The sequence below is a fragment of the Gekko japonicus genome, unplaced genomic scaffold, assembly GCF_001447785.1.
Source record: "Gekko japonicus isolate JY-2015 unplaced genomic scaffold, Gekko_japonicus_V1.1 scaffold361, whole genome shotgun sequence".
Lineage (NCBI taxonomy): Eukaryota > Metazoa > Chordata > Lepidosauria > Squamata > Gekkonidae > Gekko > Gekko japonicus.
In genome coordinates this window covers 396,863-412,839 of record NW_015174852.1, presented here as the reverse complement: position 1 = coordinate 412,839, position 15,977 = coordinate 396,863, and the positions used below count along the sequence as shown (strand labels likewise).

Genomic DNA, 15,977 nt, shown 5'->3' with positions numbered 1-15,977 from the left:
CAGGGCCTGCAAGACAGAGCTCTTCCGCCAGGCCTTTGAGTAGGAGCCGCCGCCCCACTATACCACCACCGTCATGGTATCTTGAGGATGCACAGACGAGGCCCTGATGAAGATCCTGGAATATGTAAAGAAGATCTGATAAGCTGTCGCCATTCATTGGCGTACCACCTGGAACTGGTCTGTGTTGATTCCATCTTGGATTATGATATCAGTGACTGAGCACCGTTGTTGTTTTTAAGTGTTAGTTGTTTTATTATGTTTTAGATGTTTATTTATGGCACGGCTGATTACCTTGCCCTTGTGAGCCGCCCTGAGCCCATTGGGGAGGGCGGGATACAAATGTGAAAAATAAATAAATAAATAAATATAATGGTGGTGGCTCCCTAGTTGAAAGCCTGGCGGAAGAGCTCCGTCTTGCAGGCCCTGCGGAACTGCAAGAGATCCTGCAGGGCCCTGATCTCCTCCGGGAGCTCATTCCACCAGGATGGGGCCGCCACTGAGAAGGTCCTGGCCCTGGTGCTAGCATCCTTAGGGCCTGGGAGGGTCAATCGATTTTGAACCCCCAACCGTAGTGCTCTCTGGGGTATATATGGGGAAGATCCTCAGTTTCTGGTGAGGCAAAGTTATACAGATTACTTGTTTCTTTTCCTTTTCCCCCATGTAGCCAGTACCTCCTCCTGTACCTATAATTGTTAGAAATTCCTCTTACATCAAGCATGTCTGGGGAAAAACTCCAAAGGGCTGTCAGCCGTGTTCATCCCTTCTGCCTTTCTTGTACTGTTCCTTGAATCTTCTGCTTTTTAAGATCCAACAGGTGATTTGAAGCAAATAGAGACTAGGCTAAAGTTACCGTTTTCCCTGTCTCTTCCCAATGACATGATGTATAGTGCCTCTGGCAGTAGAAATGAGAACTTAAGGACTCTCAGCAAAGCAGTGCCCTTTTTTCTTGAAAAGAGATGCTAGTAAAGCAAGTGCAAGGTTGAAGGGGCTGCTATTAATCAGCAGTAAAAGATTGTCTGTAGGTCTGTAGGATTGTCTGTAGGTAAGAAGCTTCCTCCTTAAAGGGCTAGGATTGGCCCTTTCTTCTTAGAGGAAACTTTTCGGTTCATAAAATTGTAGGCTTCCTCTTAGGGTTCGCTGAAGCCTTGTCACAAGCTCTGAGAGTTAGGAACTGGGGTTGGTAAGCATTCCCCTGCCATGAAAGGTTTATATTAATGAAGAAGAGGATGGAGGCAGTATTCTGCCATCTCAAAATTTTTAGAGAAATCTCTGGTATGGTTGGTTGAGTAAAATTTAGCAGGATATGCTGATGAATATGGTATAGACTTACTGTTCAGTACTCAAGACTCACTAGTTCAGCTTTCTTTTGCATCATGGAACTACAGAGAATATGACTACATTTTTAATATCCGGCATACTGCAAAATCACTTGGGAGGGGTTCAGAAACCACCAGGTTATCCATTAATTTTTATTCACACAGGTGTGGGTAGTTTGTAGAAAACTCACTTACTCCATGATGTGTATAGCAGATTCGATGAAGTGTGCCCCAGTAGCTTGATTCAGATGTAACGCTGAACCTTTACTACGCTCTTCTGTGGCAGCTTGTTTGTTTAGAGTGTCTCTTTGCTGCCTCTTCAAAGTCCTGCTCGAATCAGCTCGCCGTTAAAATCCTGAGCCATTGGACGTAAGCCGTACACAACTATCCCTAAAACAGGTCAGCCATTGCAAAGCTTTAAGATATTCCTAATTAAAAGTCTGGGGGGAAATTGTATTTTAGCTTGGCACCTGTAAGAAAATAAAGTAGGCAGCACGTGAGCTTCAAGGAGAAGGGATTCCAATGATGAGTTGACACCACAGAAAACGTCCGGCTTCACCTCTGAAAGGTCGGGCACACAGGGTAGGGCTTGAGAGGTAGGCCTTAAGTGTTGGGTTGGATAGCATGGGAGAAAGTGGTCCTTCAGGTACTCTGGCCCCAAGCAAATTAGGGGCTTAAAGGTAAGAACCACCACTCCGAATTGGGTGCAGAAACAGCTGGGTAACCAACATAGTTCAGTACAGGGATGATACGATCTGTGTAACCAACCCTAGACGGTAGGCTGACCACCACATTTTGGGCCAATTGAAGTTTCTGAACAGTTTCCCAAGGCAGCCTCATACAGAACACATTACAGTAATCCAACTCAGGTATGGTCAGAGCATAGATTACTGGCCAGATCATGCTTTTTGAGGGACAGCTGTTGCTTGGCAAACTAGCTGGGGCTGATAAAGGCATTTTGTACCATAACATAACCCCCCAACTGTAGGCCACAATCTAATAGCACTCCCAAGTTATAAACCTGCTCCTTCAGAAGGCTGGTTCTGTGGTCCCCATGTAGCTTAAGACCCATGAAGGGCAAGGATCGAGAGCATAAGTAGTAGCAGACTTGAGAATGTGTATAGAATTCTCGGAGAAGTGCTTTTCTCTGTGTGTTCTCAGTCCTTGCTTTTTGTGGCACTGAAGCTGCCATGGAGGGGCTGGAACAGATTATAAATGTCTTCTTACGGGAGGGCTTTCTTTTTCTTGCATCGAAGGAGGTAGTAACTCTCTTCTTCCAACAAAAACGATCTCTAGACCCCAACAGCAAAATGATTCTGCACAGTATGTTAAAAAAGGATGAAATCCATGTAATATCTTATTTATTTATTTATTTATTTGAAGATTTTTACCCCGCCCTCCCCGCAAGCGGGCTCAGGGCGGCTTACAAAGGGGCATAGCCCATACATAAAACCAGTAAAACTTATAATAAGACCAATCATATTGACACAAAACATTGTGCAACTTTTGAGGCCACCAGGGTTCATCATACTTTGAAGTTGTAAGACATTAAAAGACAGAAGAATGGAAAGTGAATCTTTCAGGTCAGCAGATCTATAGGCTATTGTGTGAGGTCTGGTCTTAGGGGCTTCATTACTGAGATGCCAGCAGGCTGTGAGCTTAACTTTATTGCTGCAGCAATAGGTCATGGTGTATTGCTACAGTATAGAGGTACAGCATCTTTGCTGGAAGGCCAAGTTCAGTCAATCTCCACTTCTTTGGTCTTTCACTAAAATACAAAACCTACCCACAATCCATCCAAAACCATCCCATGCTGAGTAAGATGCACAGTGCTGTTGTAGGCTGAGAGAAGACTGAAGAAAAAGAAATGGAGAGGCCTGATGAAGACTCCGGGTGGACTCGCACAGTGTTTGGTGTCAGTGTGGTTGGTCCTAATACAAGAGATTATATGGATTTTGTACTTGTTTTTTGGGGGGTATTGAGTGAACCAATATGGCTGTATAACTTCTTTCCAGTATCAAAGCTCCTCTTCTTGGGCTTGAGAAAGTGGTGGCAGTATAATTTGGAGCTTTCTGTGTGAAACTGACTGTCTAGATCTGAGGTGTAAGACTCATTTGTCATGAGGGCCAGATCTGGCATAAATGTCACTTTGTCGGGCCGGGCCTTGTGTACCATAAAATGTAACACCCGGTACTGGAGATATCTATATATCTAATTCCAACAGGGGGCGGGCTGTGCGGATATTTATTTCTGCCAACAGAGGGCTCACTTTCCCCCAACAGCTTTTCCTACATAGTCAGTAGACTTCCTGTGACTGCAGAAAAATCCAAGAAGTAAAGAAATTCCTTCAGGGAGGGTTGAATTCCCCCCAATACCTTTTGAGATGGCCTCTGCAGGGATCTAACTCCGGGCATCAACGGTGATAGAGAGATTAGAATGTTTTTTTTGGGGGGGGAGGTTCTAACTGGCTCAGTAAAAGGGTGGGGGAAGGGCCCTTTCCTGGCCTACTTTTGGCCTGGGAAGGGAGCCTTGGGGCCAGGCCTGACCAGGGCTGCCAGTGCAACCTGGGGAATCCCTAGAGGTTTTGAGGTGGACTGTAAGGAGGGCTGGGTTTGGGGAAGGGAGAGGCCTCAGCTGGGTATAATGCCACAGAGTCCACCCTCCAAAGTAGCCATTTTCTCCAGGGAGACAGCTTTCTGCTGTCTCGAGTTCAGTTGTAATTCGGGGGGGGCACTTAGAGGTTGACAACCCTAGGCCTGGCAGCAGTTTACGGTCACCAAGTCCCCCCTGGCCACCGGCAGAGGATGGTGGGTGAGGTTGCCAGATCCAGGCTGGGAAACTCCTGGAGATTTGGGGGTGGAGCCTGGGGAGGGCAGGGACCTCATTGGAGTACAATGTCACAGAGTCCACCCTCCAAAGCATCCATTTTCTCCATGGGAAGTTATCTCTGTAGTCTGGAGATGAGCAGTAATTCCAGGCATCCCCAGGTCTCTCCTGGAGGCTGGCATCCCTAGGCAGCACCCTCTGGGTGACTTGATACCACCTGATTTGCATGACTCAATTAGGCCCAGCTGCTTGCTACTGTTCATCAGCAGCCACCCTATGAAAGCCTGTGCGGTGCATCAGTTAGAGCTTTAGATCAGGGTCTGCGAGACCCAGGTTCAGATCCCCATCTTGCGGTGGAAGCTGACTGGGTGATTTTGGACCAGTCACATACTTTCAGCCTAGCCAACCTCACAGGGTTGTTGTGCAGATAAAAAGGAGGAAAGAATAATGTAAGCTGCTTTGGTCCCCACTGTGAAGAAAGACTGTAACTTTCCTAGGTAGAGGCTGTGGGGGAGAAGTGTGGAGATGGAAGTTGAAGACAGAGAGGCAGATAAAGGTAGGTTGGCTATTGGGTGGGAAGGAAATTGTGTTGCCAACTCCAGGTTGGGAAATTCCTGGACATTTGTGGGGTGGAGTCTGGGGAGGGTGGGATTTTAGGAGGGGAGGAACTACAGTATAATGCCATAGACTTCACCCTCCAAACCATACATGGAGGAGAGAGCGAGAGAGAGAGAGGAAGGAAGGAAGGAAGGAAGGAAGGAAGGAAGGAAGGAAGGAAGGAAGGAAGGAAGGAAGAGTGTGTGAGAGGTAGAGGGAGACAGGAGGAAGCAGAGGTGTGAGGAATAGGATAACCATCCCGCAAGTTTCTTGCGGGTCTCCACTTGTAAACTTTATAAAGAGCAGCATCTGGTAAGCTCTGAGTTGGTGTGTCCTCACTGCAAGGCTCCATGGTTTGGGAGGGGGGTGCAGAGGGAAACCCACATGGGTGGACTGAGAGCCAGCAGTGCAGCTCCGGGTAGACGCTCTCATGCCCCAACAGAGGATTGTCTGCACCCACCCCCCACGTGTAAACACTGATCCCTGAGGCCATCCAGGACAGCATCCCTGGAGCTGCAGGCGAAGTGGAGAGGCAAGGATGTGGTTCTAGTGGTTCCCAGCTTACCAGTCCCTGAAGTGAAGGGGTTCTGCTTGACTGCTGCAGATGAGGTTGTCCCACCGTGCTGAAACCACGATTGGAGTGGTTCTGCCTGCCCCCTGAGCAGCCTCCTGTTTCTTCCCTTGCACCAGTTGCTTGCAGGCCGCATAACAGTCCTGGGCAGGCCAGTTCTGGTCCTTGGGCCTTATGTTTGACACCCCTGGTCTAGATCACTTTTATTTCAGGTTCTGTCCTGGCTGTGGCACAGACAGAAGATGTCTTGGTCACTGGGCAGCTGAAAGGAGTAGCACAGCTCAATTGCTTTTGGACCTCTCTCATTGACTTTCAGTACCTTCGGTCATGATATCCTTCTGGGTTGACTTGTCCTGTTTTACAGTATCTGCAGCCCTACGTGGCAGCGATCTCAGCAGGTGGTGCCGGGCGTTCTACTGCTTTTGCCTCCTTGCCTTATGGCATACTAGGAGGGTTCCATCTTGTCTCCTTGTTCTTTAAAATTAGCGTGAAATTACTGAAATCTCATCTGGAATACAGTGCCATTTATACGCTGTTGTTGCATTTGGCGTAGTGGTTGAGTGCGCGGACTCTAATCTGGGAGAGCCGGGTTTGATTCCCCACCCCTCCACTCCAATGCAGCAGTAAGGTGATCATGGGGGGAATCAGCTTGGCTGAGATGGGAGATGGCCAAACACTCACAAAAGGCTGAGCAGCACACAAATGGGACTACAGTAGCAAAACAATGGTGCAACCATCAAGAGTTTCAGGGCGCTCCAGCAGCAGGTATCGCAATTACCCCTTAGCTCGTGTGCAGTTTCAGCATTAGAGTTGCTATGAGGGACATCCCAGTTTGAGAGCCAGTTTGGTGTAGTGGTTAAGTGTGCAGACTCTAATCTGGGAGAACCGGGTTTGATTCCCCACTCCTCCACTTGCACCTGCTGATGTGACCTTGGGTCAGTCACAAGCTCTGGCACAGCTGTCCTTGAAAAAGAGCAGTTTGTGTCAGAGTTCTCTCAGCCCCACCCACCTCACAGGGTGTCTGTTGTGGGTAGGGGGAGGGAAAGGAGTTTGCAAGCCGCTCTGAGACTCTGAGTGAAGGGCGGGGTATAAATCCAATCTCTTCTTCTTCTGCTGCTTCTTCTCCTCTTCCTCCTCCTCTTCTTTTTCTTCCTCCTCCTCCTCCTCTTCTTTTTTCTTCTTTTTCCTCTTTTCCCCATGAATGCAAGGAGGCAGTGGAAACAATGCTGTGGATTAGATCTAAATTTTATGTCTACGGAAGTGGGGGATGTGATTTCTGCAAATTCCCTGTTTGTGCTTCAGATCCCCAGTTCGCCTCCCTTGCCATTCCTGAGAGCCCAGCTTTCCAGGAGCAGCATTCCAGGGAGATCAGTGGACTGCAGCGGGAGGGAGGGGGAGAAGCTGGAAAGTGCCTTCTGTTAGCTGAAAACCCAGTCTGGTTCCAACCCCAGTGTTTAGAGGAGATGGAGAGCTGGTTATAGGCAAGCCAACTGAGGCTTAATCCAGAGCTGGTTATAGGCAAGCCAACTGAGGCTTAATCCAGATCTTGCGGGAGTACAACTGCTCTCAGGAAAAGCCCAGCCGGGGGTAAAGTTACTGCTCGTTCTGGATAGAGGTGGTGCTCTCCTTAAAAGAGTTGCTGTGCACCTTCTGGGAGCTCCCAAATCTTAACCCGCTGTTTGGAAAAATAGGTAGCAGCTGTCAAGGGATGCCTTTTGCCAGCTTGGGCTGGTTTACTAGTTATGATCATTAACTGGAAATAGCCAGCCTGATTGGTAGCTGGGGCTTGCCATGAGGATCCTATTTCCCTCCCCCACCCCGTCACGACGACTGCATTCTGCTTCCAGTCTGTTTCTTGGCATAGTTCGAAGTGCTGGAACTAACTTTGAAAACACTTAACGGCCTTGGCCCAAGGTGTCTTAGCGATTGCCCATAGCTAAAGAGCTTGAGCTGGCCTTCTCCGTGTGCCAGCTTTCCACAAGATGAGATTACTGAGCACATGGGAGGGCAGGACTTCTCCATGGTGGCCCTGAAGCCATGGGGGACCCCCCCCCCCCCCGACTCTGGTGCCCCCTTGACTGATGGGCTTAATAAGGTGTTTCAGTTGAGGAGCTGTTTTAGTGTAAGATCTTTTTGTGGGGGGGTACTTTCTTGGGCTTTCTGTTCATTAGTGATGTGATGTGATGTGCTGGGTGAAGAAAGAGGGCTGTACCGATGATGCTTTTAATATTCTAAGTTAGGCTTTGTCTGAGCTGTAGCACAGCATGCCAGTCGCTGCTGTTTATTATCAGTAGCTCTGTATTTTATGGCTCAATTAATTTTCATTTTTTGTTTTCAGTAGTGTTGTGTTTTCCTAGAGTGCTTTTAAATAAAAGGTAAAGGTTCCCTTGACTCTAGGGTTGCGGTGCTCATCTCCGTTTCCAAGCCGAAGAGCCAGCGCTGTCCGAAGACGTTTCCGTGGTCATGTGGCCGGCATGACTAGACACCAAGGCGCACGGAACGCTGTTCCCTTCCCACCGAAGTGGTACCTATTTATCTACTTGCAATTTCTTGCTTTCGAACTGCTAGGTTGGCAGGCACTGGAACTAGAGACGGGAGCTCACTCCGTCATGGGGCACACTCGGGTCTCGAACTGCTGAAGTACCGACCTTCCACAGCCTGCAGTTCAGCGTCTTAACCACTTGAGCCACCGCAGCTCCTAGCTTTTAAATAGAAGGGTGTATATATATCTAAATCTTCCAAACAAACAAACGCACTTGTTAGCTGAGCCTAGAGACTCATTTGCATGGAGTTCAACTGTAGTTTGTTATTCTGTCTTAGCCATGCTGGTAAATTTGGGGCAGCTGCTTCTGTTTATATTCTCATCCCTGATACTACTCTGGAGAGCTACATAAATGCATAATGCAGGCTCCCCAGTAGGTGGAAACAAAACCCCAGATTTCTGCAGTACGGCAGACTTGCCTAATTCTCCTGCTTGTTTCAGAACCAGGATGGTGCTTCTGCCTGCAAACAGTGTTGTGGTTGCTCTCCTTACTGCTTTGCTTTCAAAAACGCCAGGGAAAATACAGTGACTGAAAAAGAAAAGACCATCCTCAGAAGGATTATTATTGGGCTTTGGCTAAAAATGAGCAGGTGAAAGGCAAAATTGATACCATGAAGAAATTCAAAAGCTTGTTGATTCAAGAGCTGACAAAAGTGTTCCCGGGGGACATGTCCAAATACAAAGCTATTCGAGGTGAAGATCCTTCTCCTTGAGCGTTAACCGTTTCCATTACTGCACGTTCTTCTCTGGGAACTACAGATAGGCTATTGGACAATATTGACTAGCTCAGAGGAATGAAGAAATCCAACTTTCGTGCTGGGCGATGTTATGCTGGCACTTTGTTCCGTGGCCAGAAAGTAGGCTGATTCCCGCGGTGGCTGGTCAGGAAACCTGAATGGCTTCAAGACTCTTGGTTTCAGCAGCTGGCTTCATGTGCTGTTTGTCAGTTCTGCTGTTTTTTCTAATGTGCTGTTCAAACTTTTCAACATATCCTGCCCTGTGTGACAGGCAAAGCAGCTGTGCGTCTGTTGTTTTTGGTGCAACACACCTAAAAAAATGAAGCAGAATAAATGTTATCTTTTGCAAGGGAAAAAAAAAAAGGATTATTGAAATGTCTGCTATTATATCTGTCCCACCTTGGACCCTATTCAGATGGCTAAGCTAAGTGCCACGTAACGTAGAGCTTGCTCGTTCACAACCTTTTTTCAAAGATAAATGTTTAGGAAGAAGCTGTGCGCCATTTATGACTTGGGATGTGAGATGTGTTTGCTGCAGGGATACAAATGGGGGTGCTGGTGGCCTGGCCCAGCCAACTTGAGCCTGGAGAATTTCAAATCAGGCCTGTCCTGGAATTAAGATCCGCACCAGAGGAGGGCCGCCAGTAAGACTGCAGCAATCAATCATTTTGTGAAATAGGACCCACACAGAGTTTTGGAAAAGAAAACCACCCGCCCTGAGCTTTCACACGGAAATCATGTGACATAGTTGCTGTAACATCATCTCTTGTGTTGGTTTTTTTCACTCTTGCTTTGGAAGACCTCCGTGTTTAGAAGGCAGCTGGCTGGGTGCGGAGAATGCATTATAGTAATTGAAAAGCGTTAGCAAGCTGGTCGTTAAAAGTAGCCAGTGTGATTATTTAATTGTATTGATCGAGGGCATTTATCTGCCATATGTTCTTGTAAGTTAAACTGAATTTCTGTACAGGTGATCCTAATCCATTACGTGCTGAAGCATATTGCATGGTGTGCATTGTGTCCGTCACAGAATTAGCAACCTGCGCTGGCTTTGGAGAAGTTAATTATCCTGCACGATTTTATTTTTTGTGGTATCATACAAGTTCATGTTTTGACACCGTAATTTATTAGTGTGGACTGCATCCAGAGTTATGCCAGAACCCTTTGCTCCAGTTCGGAAGCTGGCTCTTCTGTGCGTTTAATATCTTTAGGCTGTCATAGCAAACTGTCAGTGTTGCGCCTTTCCCCTTTTGTCTACTGTGATTTGTTGTCCAGGCAATGTTACGAATGCCAGAGGGATTACTGGACATTTAAAAACAATTTTTTATCTGGGACCCAAGGGTGTCATTGTGAATCCAGCAATCTTGTTTGTGATTAGTTACCGGTAACTTTGTCTCTTGGAAACTAAACTAAATTTCACAATTTTTCTTTTTCAGCCAGAAAACCTTGCCCAGAAGCTTCCTAATCTTGTGGAACTGTGAGTGTGCAATATCTTTTTTTTGTTTACAGTAGGATATTCGATTTAATTATCTTTTTCTCCCCTAAATAAGATGGTGAAGCTTATAGATGACTATCTGTTCACCATCTTGTTGCTGAAGAGGGGGTCTGCTTTGGCCTGGTCTCTAAAAGATGCTTTTCTGTGACCTAATTTTGTTTGTGTGCTGTCTCCACTTCAAGACAGGGGTTCTCCTCCTAAGCAGTAGGTTGGAGGCAGCACTATAGTAGCTAGGCCATTTGCTCAGAGAACTCACACATATCTTTTACCTGCTTGTATCAGAATGTAATGTTTTTTACTTCTGTTTATTTGTTTACTTCATTTATTCCCTGCCTTTCTCTTCAACGGGGCTCACATCAATCTCCTCTCCTTCTTTTTGTCCTTACAACAGCTTTGTGAGGCAGATGAGGCTGTTAGTGTTTGGCTGGCTGAGGTCACCCAGTGAGCTTCCATGGCAGAGTGGAGTTTCGAACTTGGGTCTCCCAGATCGTAACCTGATGCTATAAGCCCCACCCGTGCCTTATACACTAGCCCTCCTGTGCACTAATTCTTGAGGCCTCTGTTGTAACGAGCCACTTTGAAGTACAGTGCATTTGTTACTTTTGGTTAAAGGTAAAGGTTCCCTTGCTCGAAAGCCAGTCGAGTCCGACTCTAGGGTTGCGGTGCTCATCTCCGTTTCAAAGCCGAAGAGCCAGCGCTGTCCGAAGATGTTTCCGTGGTCATGTGGCCGGCGTGACTAAACACCGAGGCGCACGGAACGCTGTTACCTTCCCACCGAAGTGGTTGGCAGGAGCTGGGACCGGAGACGGGAGCTCACTCCGTCATGCGGCAACTTGGTTCTTGAATGCTGAACTACTGACCTTCCACAGCCTGCAGTTCAGCGTCTTAACCACTTGAGCCACCGCAGCTCCACTACTTTTGGTTAAGAGCGTACAAATTGGCTTGCTGGGTTGGATGAGGCTCCACCTAGTCCAGTATTCTGTTTCCAACAGCAGCTTAGCCCAGACACAAACAGGGCTTGAAGGTGATGGCCTTATACTGTATCCTGACCCCCAGCAACTCAGAGTTATAGCCTTTTACACCTGGAGATATTCATTCATTCATTCAGATTTTTACCCAGCCCTCCCGGCTGAAGCCGGCTCAGGGCGGCTTACATAAAAACAGGTAATTACATTAAAAACATAACTTGCAATTAAAACAAATTATAAAATCATACTAAAGTGCTAGTAGTTGTTGGTCTTTGTATGACGGTAGCAGCCAATAGCCAGTGTACGAAGTTCTCATCTCACAGTCAGCTCTCAATGTTCATTTGGAATGTCCTTGGCAGGGCTTGCTGTTCTTTAGGCTGTTGATGGCAATTTCCAGAGTCCAGGGCCAACTGATGTTCTTCACTGGTGGCGGCGGCTCCCAAAAGCCTGGTGGAAGAGCTCTGTTTTACAGGCCCTGCGGGACTGTAAAAGGTCCCGCAGGGCCCTGATCTCATCCTGGAGCTCATTCCACCAGGATGGGGCCGCCACCGAAAAGGCCCTGGTTGTCGACAGCCTAGCCTCCTTATGACCTGGAAGGGCCAGCCGATTCTGGGCCCCTGACCACAGTGCTCTCTGGGGAACATGTGGGGAAAGGCGGTCCCTTAGGTATGTAGGTCCCTGACCATGTAGGGTTTTAAAGGTGAGAACCAGCACCTTGAAATGAATCCAGCATCTATCGGCAGCCAGTGCAATGCCTTCCGCACAGGCTGTATGGGCTCCCGCCCAGAGAGCCCCATCAAAAGCCTGGCCGCACCAACTGCAGCTTCCGGATTTGAGACAAGGGCAGCCCCATGTAGAGAACATTTTACAGTAGTCCAGTCTCGAGGTGACAGGATAGTAGCAGCTGATTAATCTGTCGACTCTGTCGCTGTACCAAACACTGTAAGGACTATGCATGCCCACAACATATGCACTGTCTCACGGTCCTGTGACCACTGCAAGGAGCGCTCCCCTCCCCAGCTGCTGCTTCCCATTAGCGATTCCTGTGTGCATGACAGACTGAAAGTGTGCCTCTGCCGTGGCATTAATAGCCACTTGAGACCTGCACCTGTGTCCAGGTCAGCACTGGATGGCATCTTATATCCTCTGGGCAATGGCAGGTACTCGCAGACCTGAAGGTCACTCTGGCCTCATTGCACGGAGGGGCTTTGAACTGTGTGAGCTGGTGCCAGTTATCGAGGATCGCAGTCTTATTATTTATTTGTTTGTTTTGTTCAATTTTTATCCCACCCTTCCCACAAGCGGGCTCAGGGCAGGTAGCATCAGTAGAAAATATCCAGGCAGTTTAAAATAGTCATAGAATCAATAACAGTTAAAAGTGAAAAGAGAATGAATCTAATTGGCAACGTTTTCCAAGTCCTGCAGCATGAAAAGAAAAGCACAGAGAGGGCCCGCCAGCCCCGTGCCGTAATGAGTCAGTAACGTTAGCAGGTTTCAAAGGGTGATTTTCAGCAGGGGAGGCCAAAATAACTGAGTGTTTGCCACCTCAGCCAAAGGCCTGGCTGAACAGCTCTGCTTTACATGTGAAACTGCAGTAAGTCCCACAGGGCCCTGATCTCAAGCGGGAGCGTATTCCTCCAGGCCGGAGCCAGGGCAGGAAAAGCCCTGGCCAAGGCTACGCGAACATCCCTTAGGCCAGGGGACAACCAGCAAATGTTGGTCCAAAGAGCGCAAGGGGAGAGATGGTCCCTTAGTCGGTCCCAGGCTGCATACGGCTTTAAAGGCCAGTTTGGTGTAGTGGTTAAGAGCGCAGACTCTAATCTGGGAGAACCGGGTTTGATTCCCCACGCCTCCACTTGCACCTGCTGGTGTGACCTTGGGTCAGTCATAAGTTCTTTCACAGCTGTTCTCTCAAGGGTAGTTCTTGAGAGCTCGCTCAGCCCCCCACCTACCTCACAGAGTGCCTGTTGTGAGGAGGGAAAGGGACTGTTAAGCCGCTCTGAGACTCCTTCAGGTAGTGAAGGGTGGGGTATAAATCCAATCTCTTCTTCTAATAGCAACACCTTGAAACGGATTCGGTACTCAATTGGTAGCCAGTGCATTTGGCATAGCACCAGCTGAATGCGCGCCCACACCGATGGTACTCTCAGCAGGTGCACCGCCACCTTTTGCACTGGCTGGAGTTGCCGGGTCTTAACATCTGCCCAGTGCAGGCAATGGCTCTCACAGGCTTCTGCAGTCCTGAGCGTCCTTAAAAATAGTCTTGCCGCGTCTTGTCTGGTATCCGAGTTCTGTTATGTAATCAAGCTGAAGCGCAGCTTTGGTGGTGAGGTTCGTGTTTTGCCACCACACTTTTAAAAAGATGATAACGAGGCCTCAAGAAAAACGTACTTGAAATTAATATTTGCAGGGAAGGTAACTCTGAGAAATAAAGATCCCATTTAAGGCAAGAACATTTTGTATGTGTTTGTCCCATGCTCTCTAAAAGTTTCCTTGCATTTTTTCGTTGGACAGTAGATGGGTGGGATATTTAATGGAGGATCAATAGCTGTGGTGGAAATTTACTTATCAGATGTGAAACCCAGCTGAGGAGTTACGATGCAAAAGTTTTGGCCTTTGGAATGAAATTTTCCTTGGTTACATTACTTTGCAGCGGGCAAACAAATTTTGGAGTGTTAAGGACGTCTGATATCAAGGTAACAGGTTGTTAGAGAAATTAATTATATTATTCTAAGATTGTGCTTTGGTACCTCTTTCAACATGGAAAATATTACTGCAGACCTTCCGGTTTTGGTTAACTTCCTTTCTCCTTGAATTGAGCTGGTTCTAGCATTAGCAGAATCTTAAAATAGGTGATTAACGGACCAGGTTTCAGTGGTTACTGATTTGCATCCTGAAATCTTTAGGTGTTAGAATTAGCAGGATAGAGCAATCCTAGGCATTGGCCCATTTGGGCACCTAATATTTAATTACAACTTCTGGAACTGCTTAATGCAGCTTACAGATAAAAACATTGCTGTGAAATCATTAAACATACAACAGCATTAATTATCACTATTAAAATAAGCCAATAAAAACAGCATTAAACTAGCCTACAAATGTTCATAGAACAGTCATCAAGCTAGAAGCCGACTATAAAACAACCAAGGTTTTGGGTTTTTTTTAAACCTTAGTTAAAAACCTGGGGGAAAAGATACATTTTGGCTTGGGCACAGAGAGGAGAGCTTGGGAGGCAAGTCTTAAACTTTTTGCAGTCTTTTTGCAGTTCTGATGTTTTGAAAGGCGTATGTCAAACGTTTACATTTAAAGGCCTAAATGCAAATAATTAAACAGCTTGTTCTGTATAGTCACTGGTTCCCCAGCTTGGTTTTTCTCACACCCTGTGCTTTCTGGGTACCTGGGTACATCAGTGACGTGCTAAAGGCAGTTTGCTGAGAACTATGTATGTGTCATTTAAAGAGCTACAGGGTGCACACAAGCCATTGGGCATGTATCTCCCGTAGTTCTTTGAAACCTGGCTGCGAGGATCCAAGAAGTCTGCTTGCTTCACGCTGTCCAGGCCTGCCAAATGTCCCTTAGTTTTTTAATCTAATTCTAGGACATTGTATTATTTACAGGGAAGTGGCCTCTCACGTTGTCAGTTCTGTATGACTCTGCAGTATAGATGCTCTGTCCCAAGGGTCCTTGCTTTAAAAACCTTGACCTCGCAATTCTAACTGAAGACTGCAAGGTCTTTCACTCTGTCGACCAGCAGCGCCTAGTTTGAGCTGATCTGCACTTGTCTTTGTACTCTTAAGGGTTTCTCCATGTTCTTTGACATGAATAAAACCTTTTTGTATTTAAATAGTGACTACGAATCTTGACTGTCTTGAGACTTCTAGAAAAGATCCACCTGAAGGAAGTTTATAGTTTGGTTCCAAGATAGTGGCAATTGCGAGTACTCCCCACCAGAGAGTGCTGGATGAAATTTTATCAGCCTTCACAATAAGAAATAGAAACCGAGAGAGCCAAAGAACCACATAACTAACGCTCTGTGGCCAAGGGGGCCTTTTTGTTCGGGTTTCTCAAACCACAAACCCATATTCCATGTGGCAAATTGCTTTTGAAAAGGGGGGGGGGCTTTCAACATCAGATTGTGAGATGACAGGTGGGGGGGGTCTGCTGATCAAAGGCAGCAGGGTTTTTTTTAAAAAAAAAAAACCCAGCAAACACACCCAGACCTCGGGACATGTTTGAAATAACTGTTTGGAGCCTGGCATTAACTTGTCTGGTCTTGTTGTCCACATGCATCGTACAGTGGATGAACCTTTTTATGAAATGCTATGTAGGTCTCTGCCCTTTTATTTAAATTTTAAAAAACTTATACATTATATCACTAAATATTAACCTAAGAGTTTTCGGAACATAGAAGTATAACCAAGTGGGGTTCCCAAGCATTTGAAAAGTACCTCTCTCCAAACACAAAGCACCATTGTGACAGCTCAGTCTCTCCCCCCCCCCCCAATTTGTTGTATGATGAAGAGAAGAGACTGGATTTATACCCCGCCCTTCACTTGGAGTCTCAGAGCGGCTTACGAACTCCTTTCCCTTCCCGTCCCCACAACAGATACCCTGTAAAGTGGGTGGGGCTGTGAGAACTCTGACACAAACTGCTCTTTCAGGAACAGCTGTGCCAGAGCTTGTGACTGACCCAAGGTCACATCAGCAGGTGCACATGGAGGAGTGGGGAATCAAACCCGGTTCTCCTAGATTAGAGTCCGCACACTTAACCACGACACCAAACCACTACACCAAACTGATTACAAGTTGTATTAGCTAATGAGGCTGCTGGAGCTCGTTGTGTGTCAGTTTTTCCACCGTGAATTTTTTTTTTCCCCAGGCAGCCCCCTGATTCGTGCCATTTCATATGAAAACCTTTTTTGTCAGTG

At 46.9% G+C, this 15,977-nt stretch overlaps 1 protein-coding gene across 2 annotated transcripts in view; it reads left to right on the top strand.

Annotated features, from left to right (window-relative positions):
* Positions 1-15,977, top strand: part of LRRC28 (leucine rich repeat containing 28) — a 71,449-nt gene that overhangs the window by 1,462 nt on the left and 54,010 nt on the right. For both annotated transcript variants that reach the window (XM_015424545.1, XM_015424546.1), the window contains exon 2: positions 10,023-10,063. In XM_015424545.1, coding sequence (XP_015280031.1) covers positions 10,023-10,063 — 41 coding nt within the window. The remainder of the gene's footprint in view (positions 1-10,022; positions 10,064-15,977) is intronic.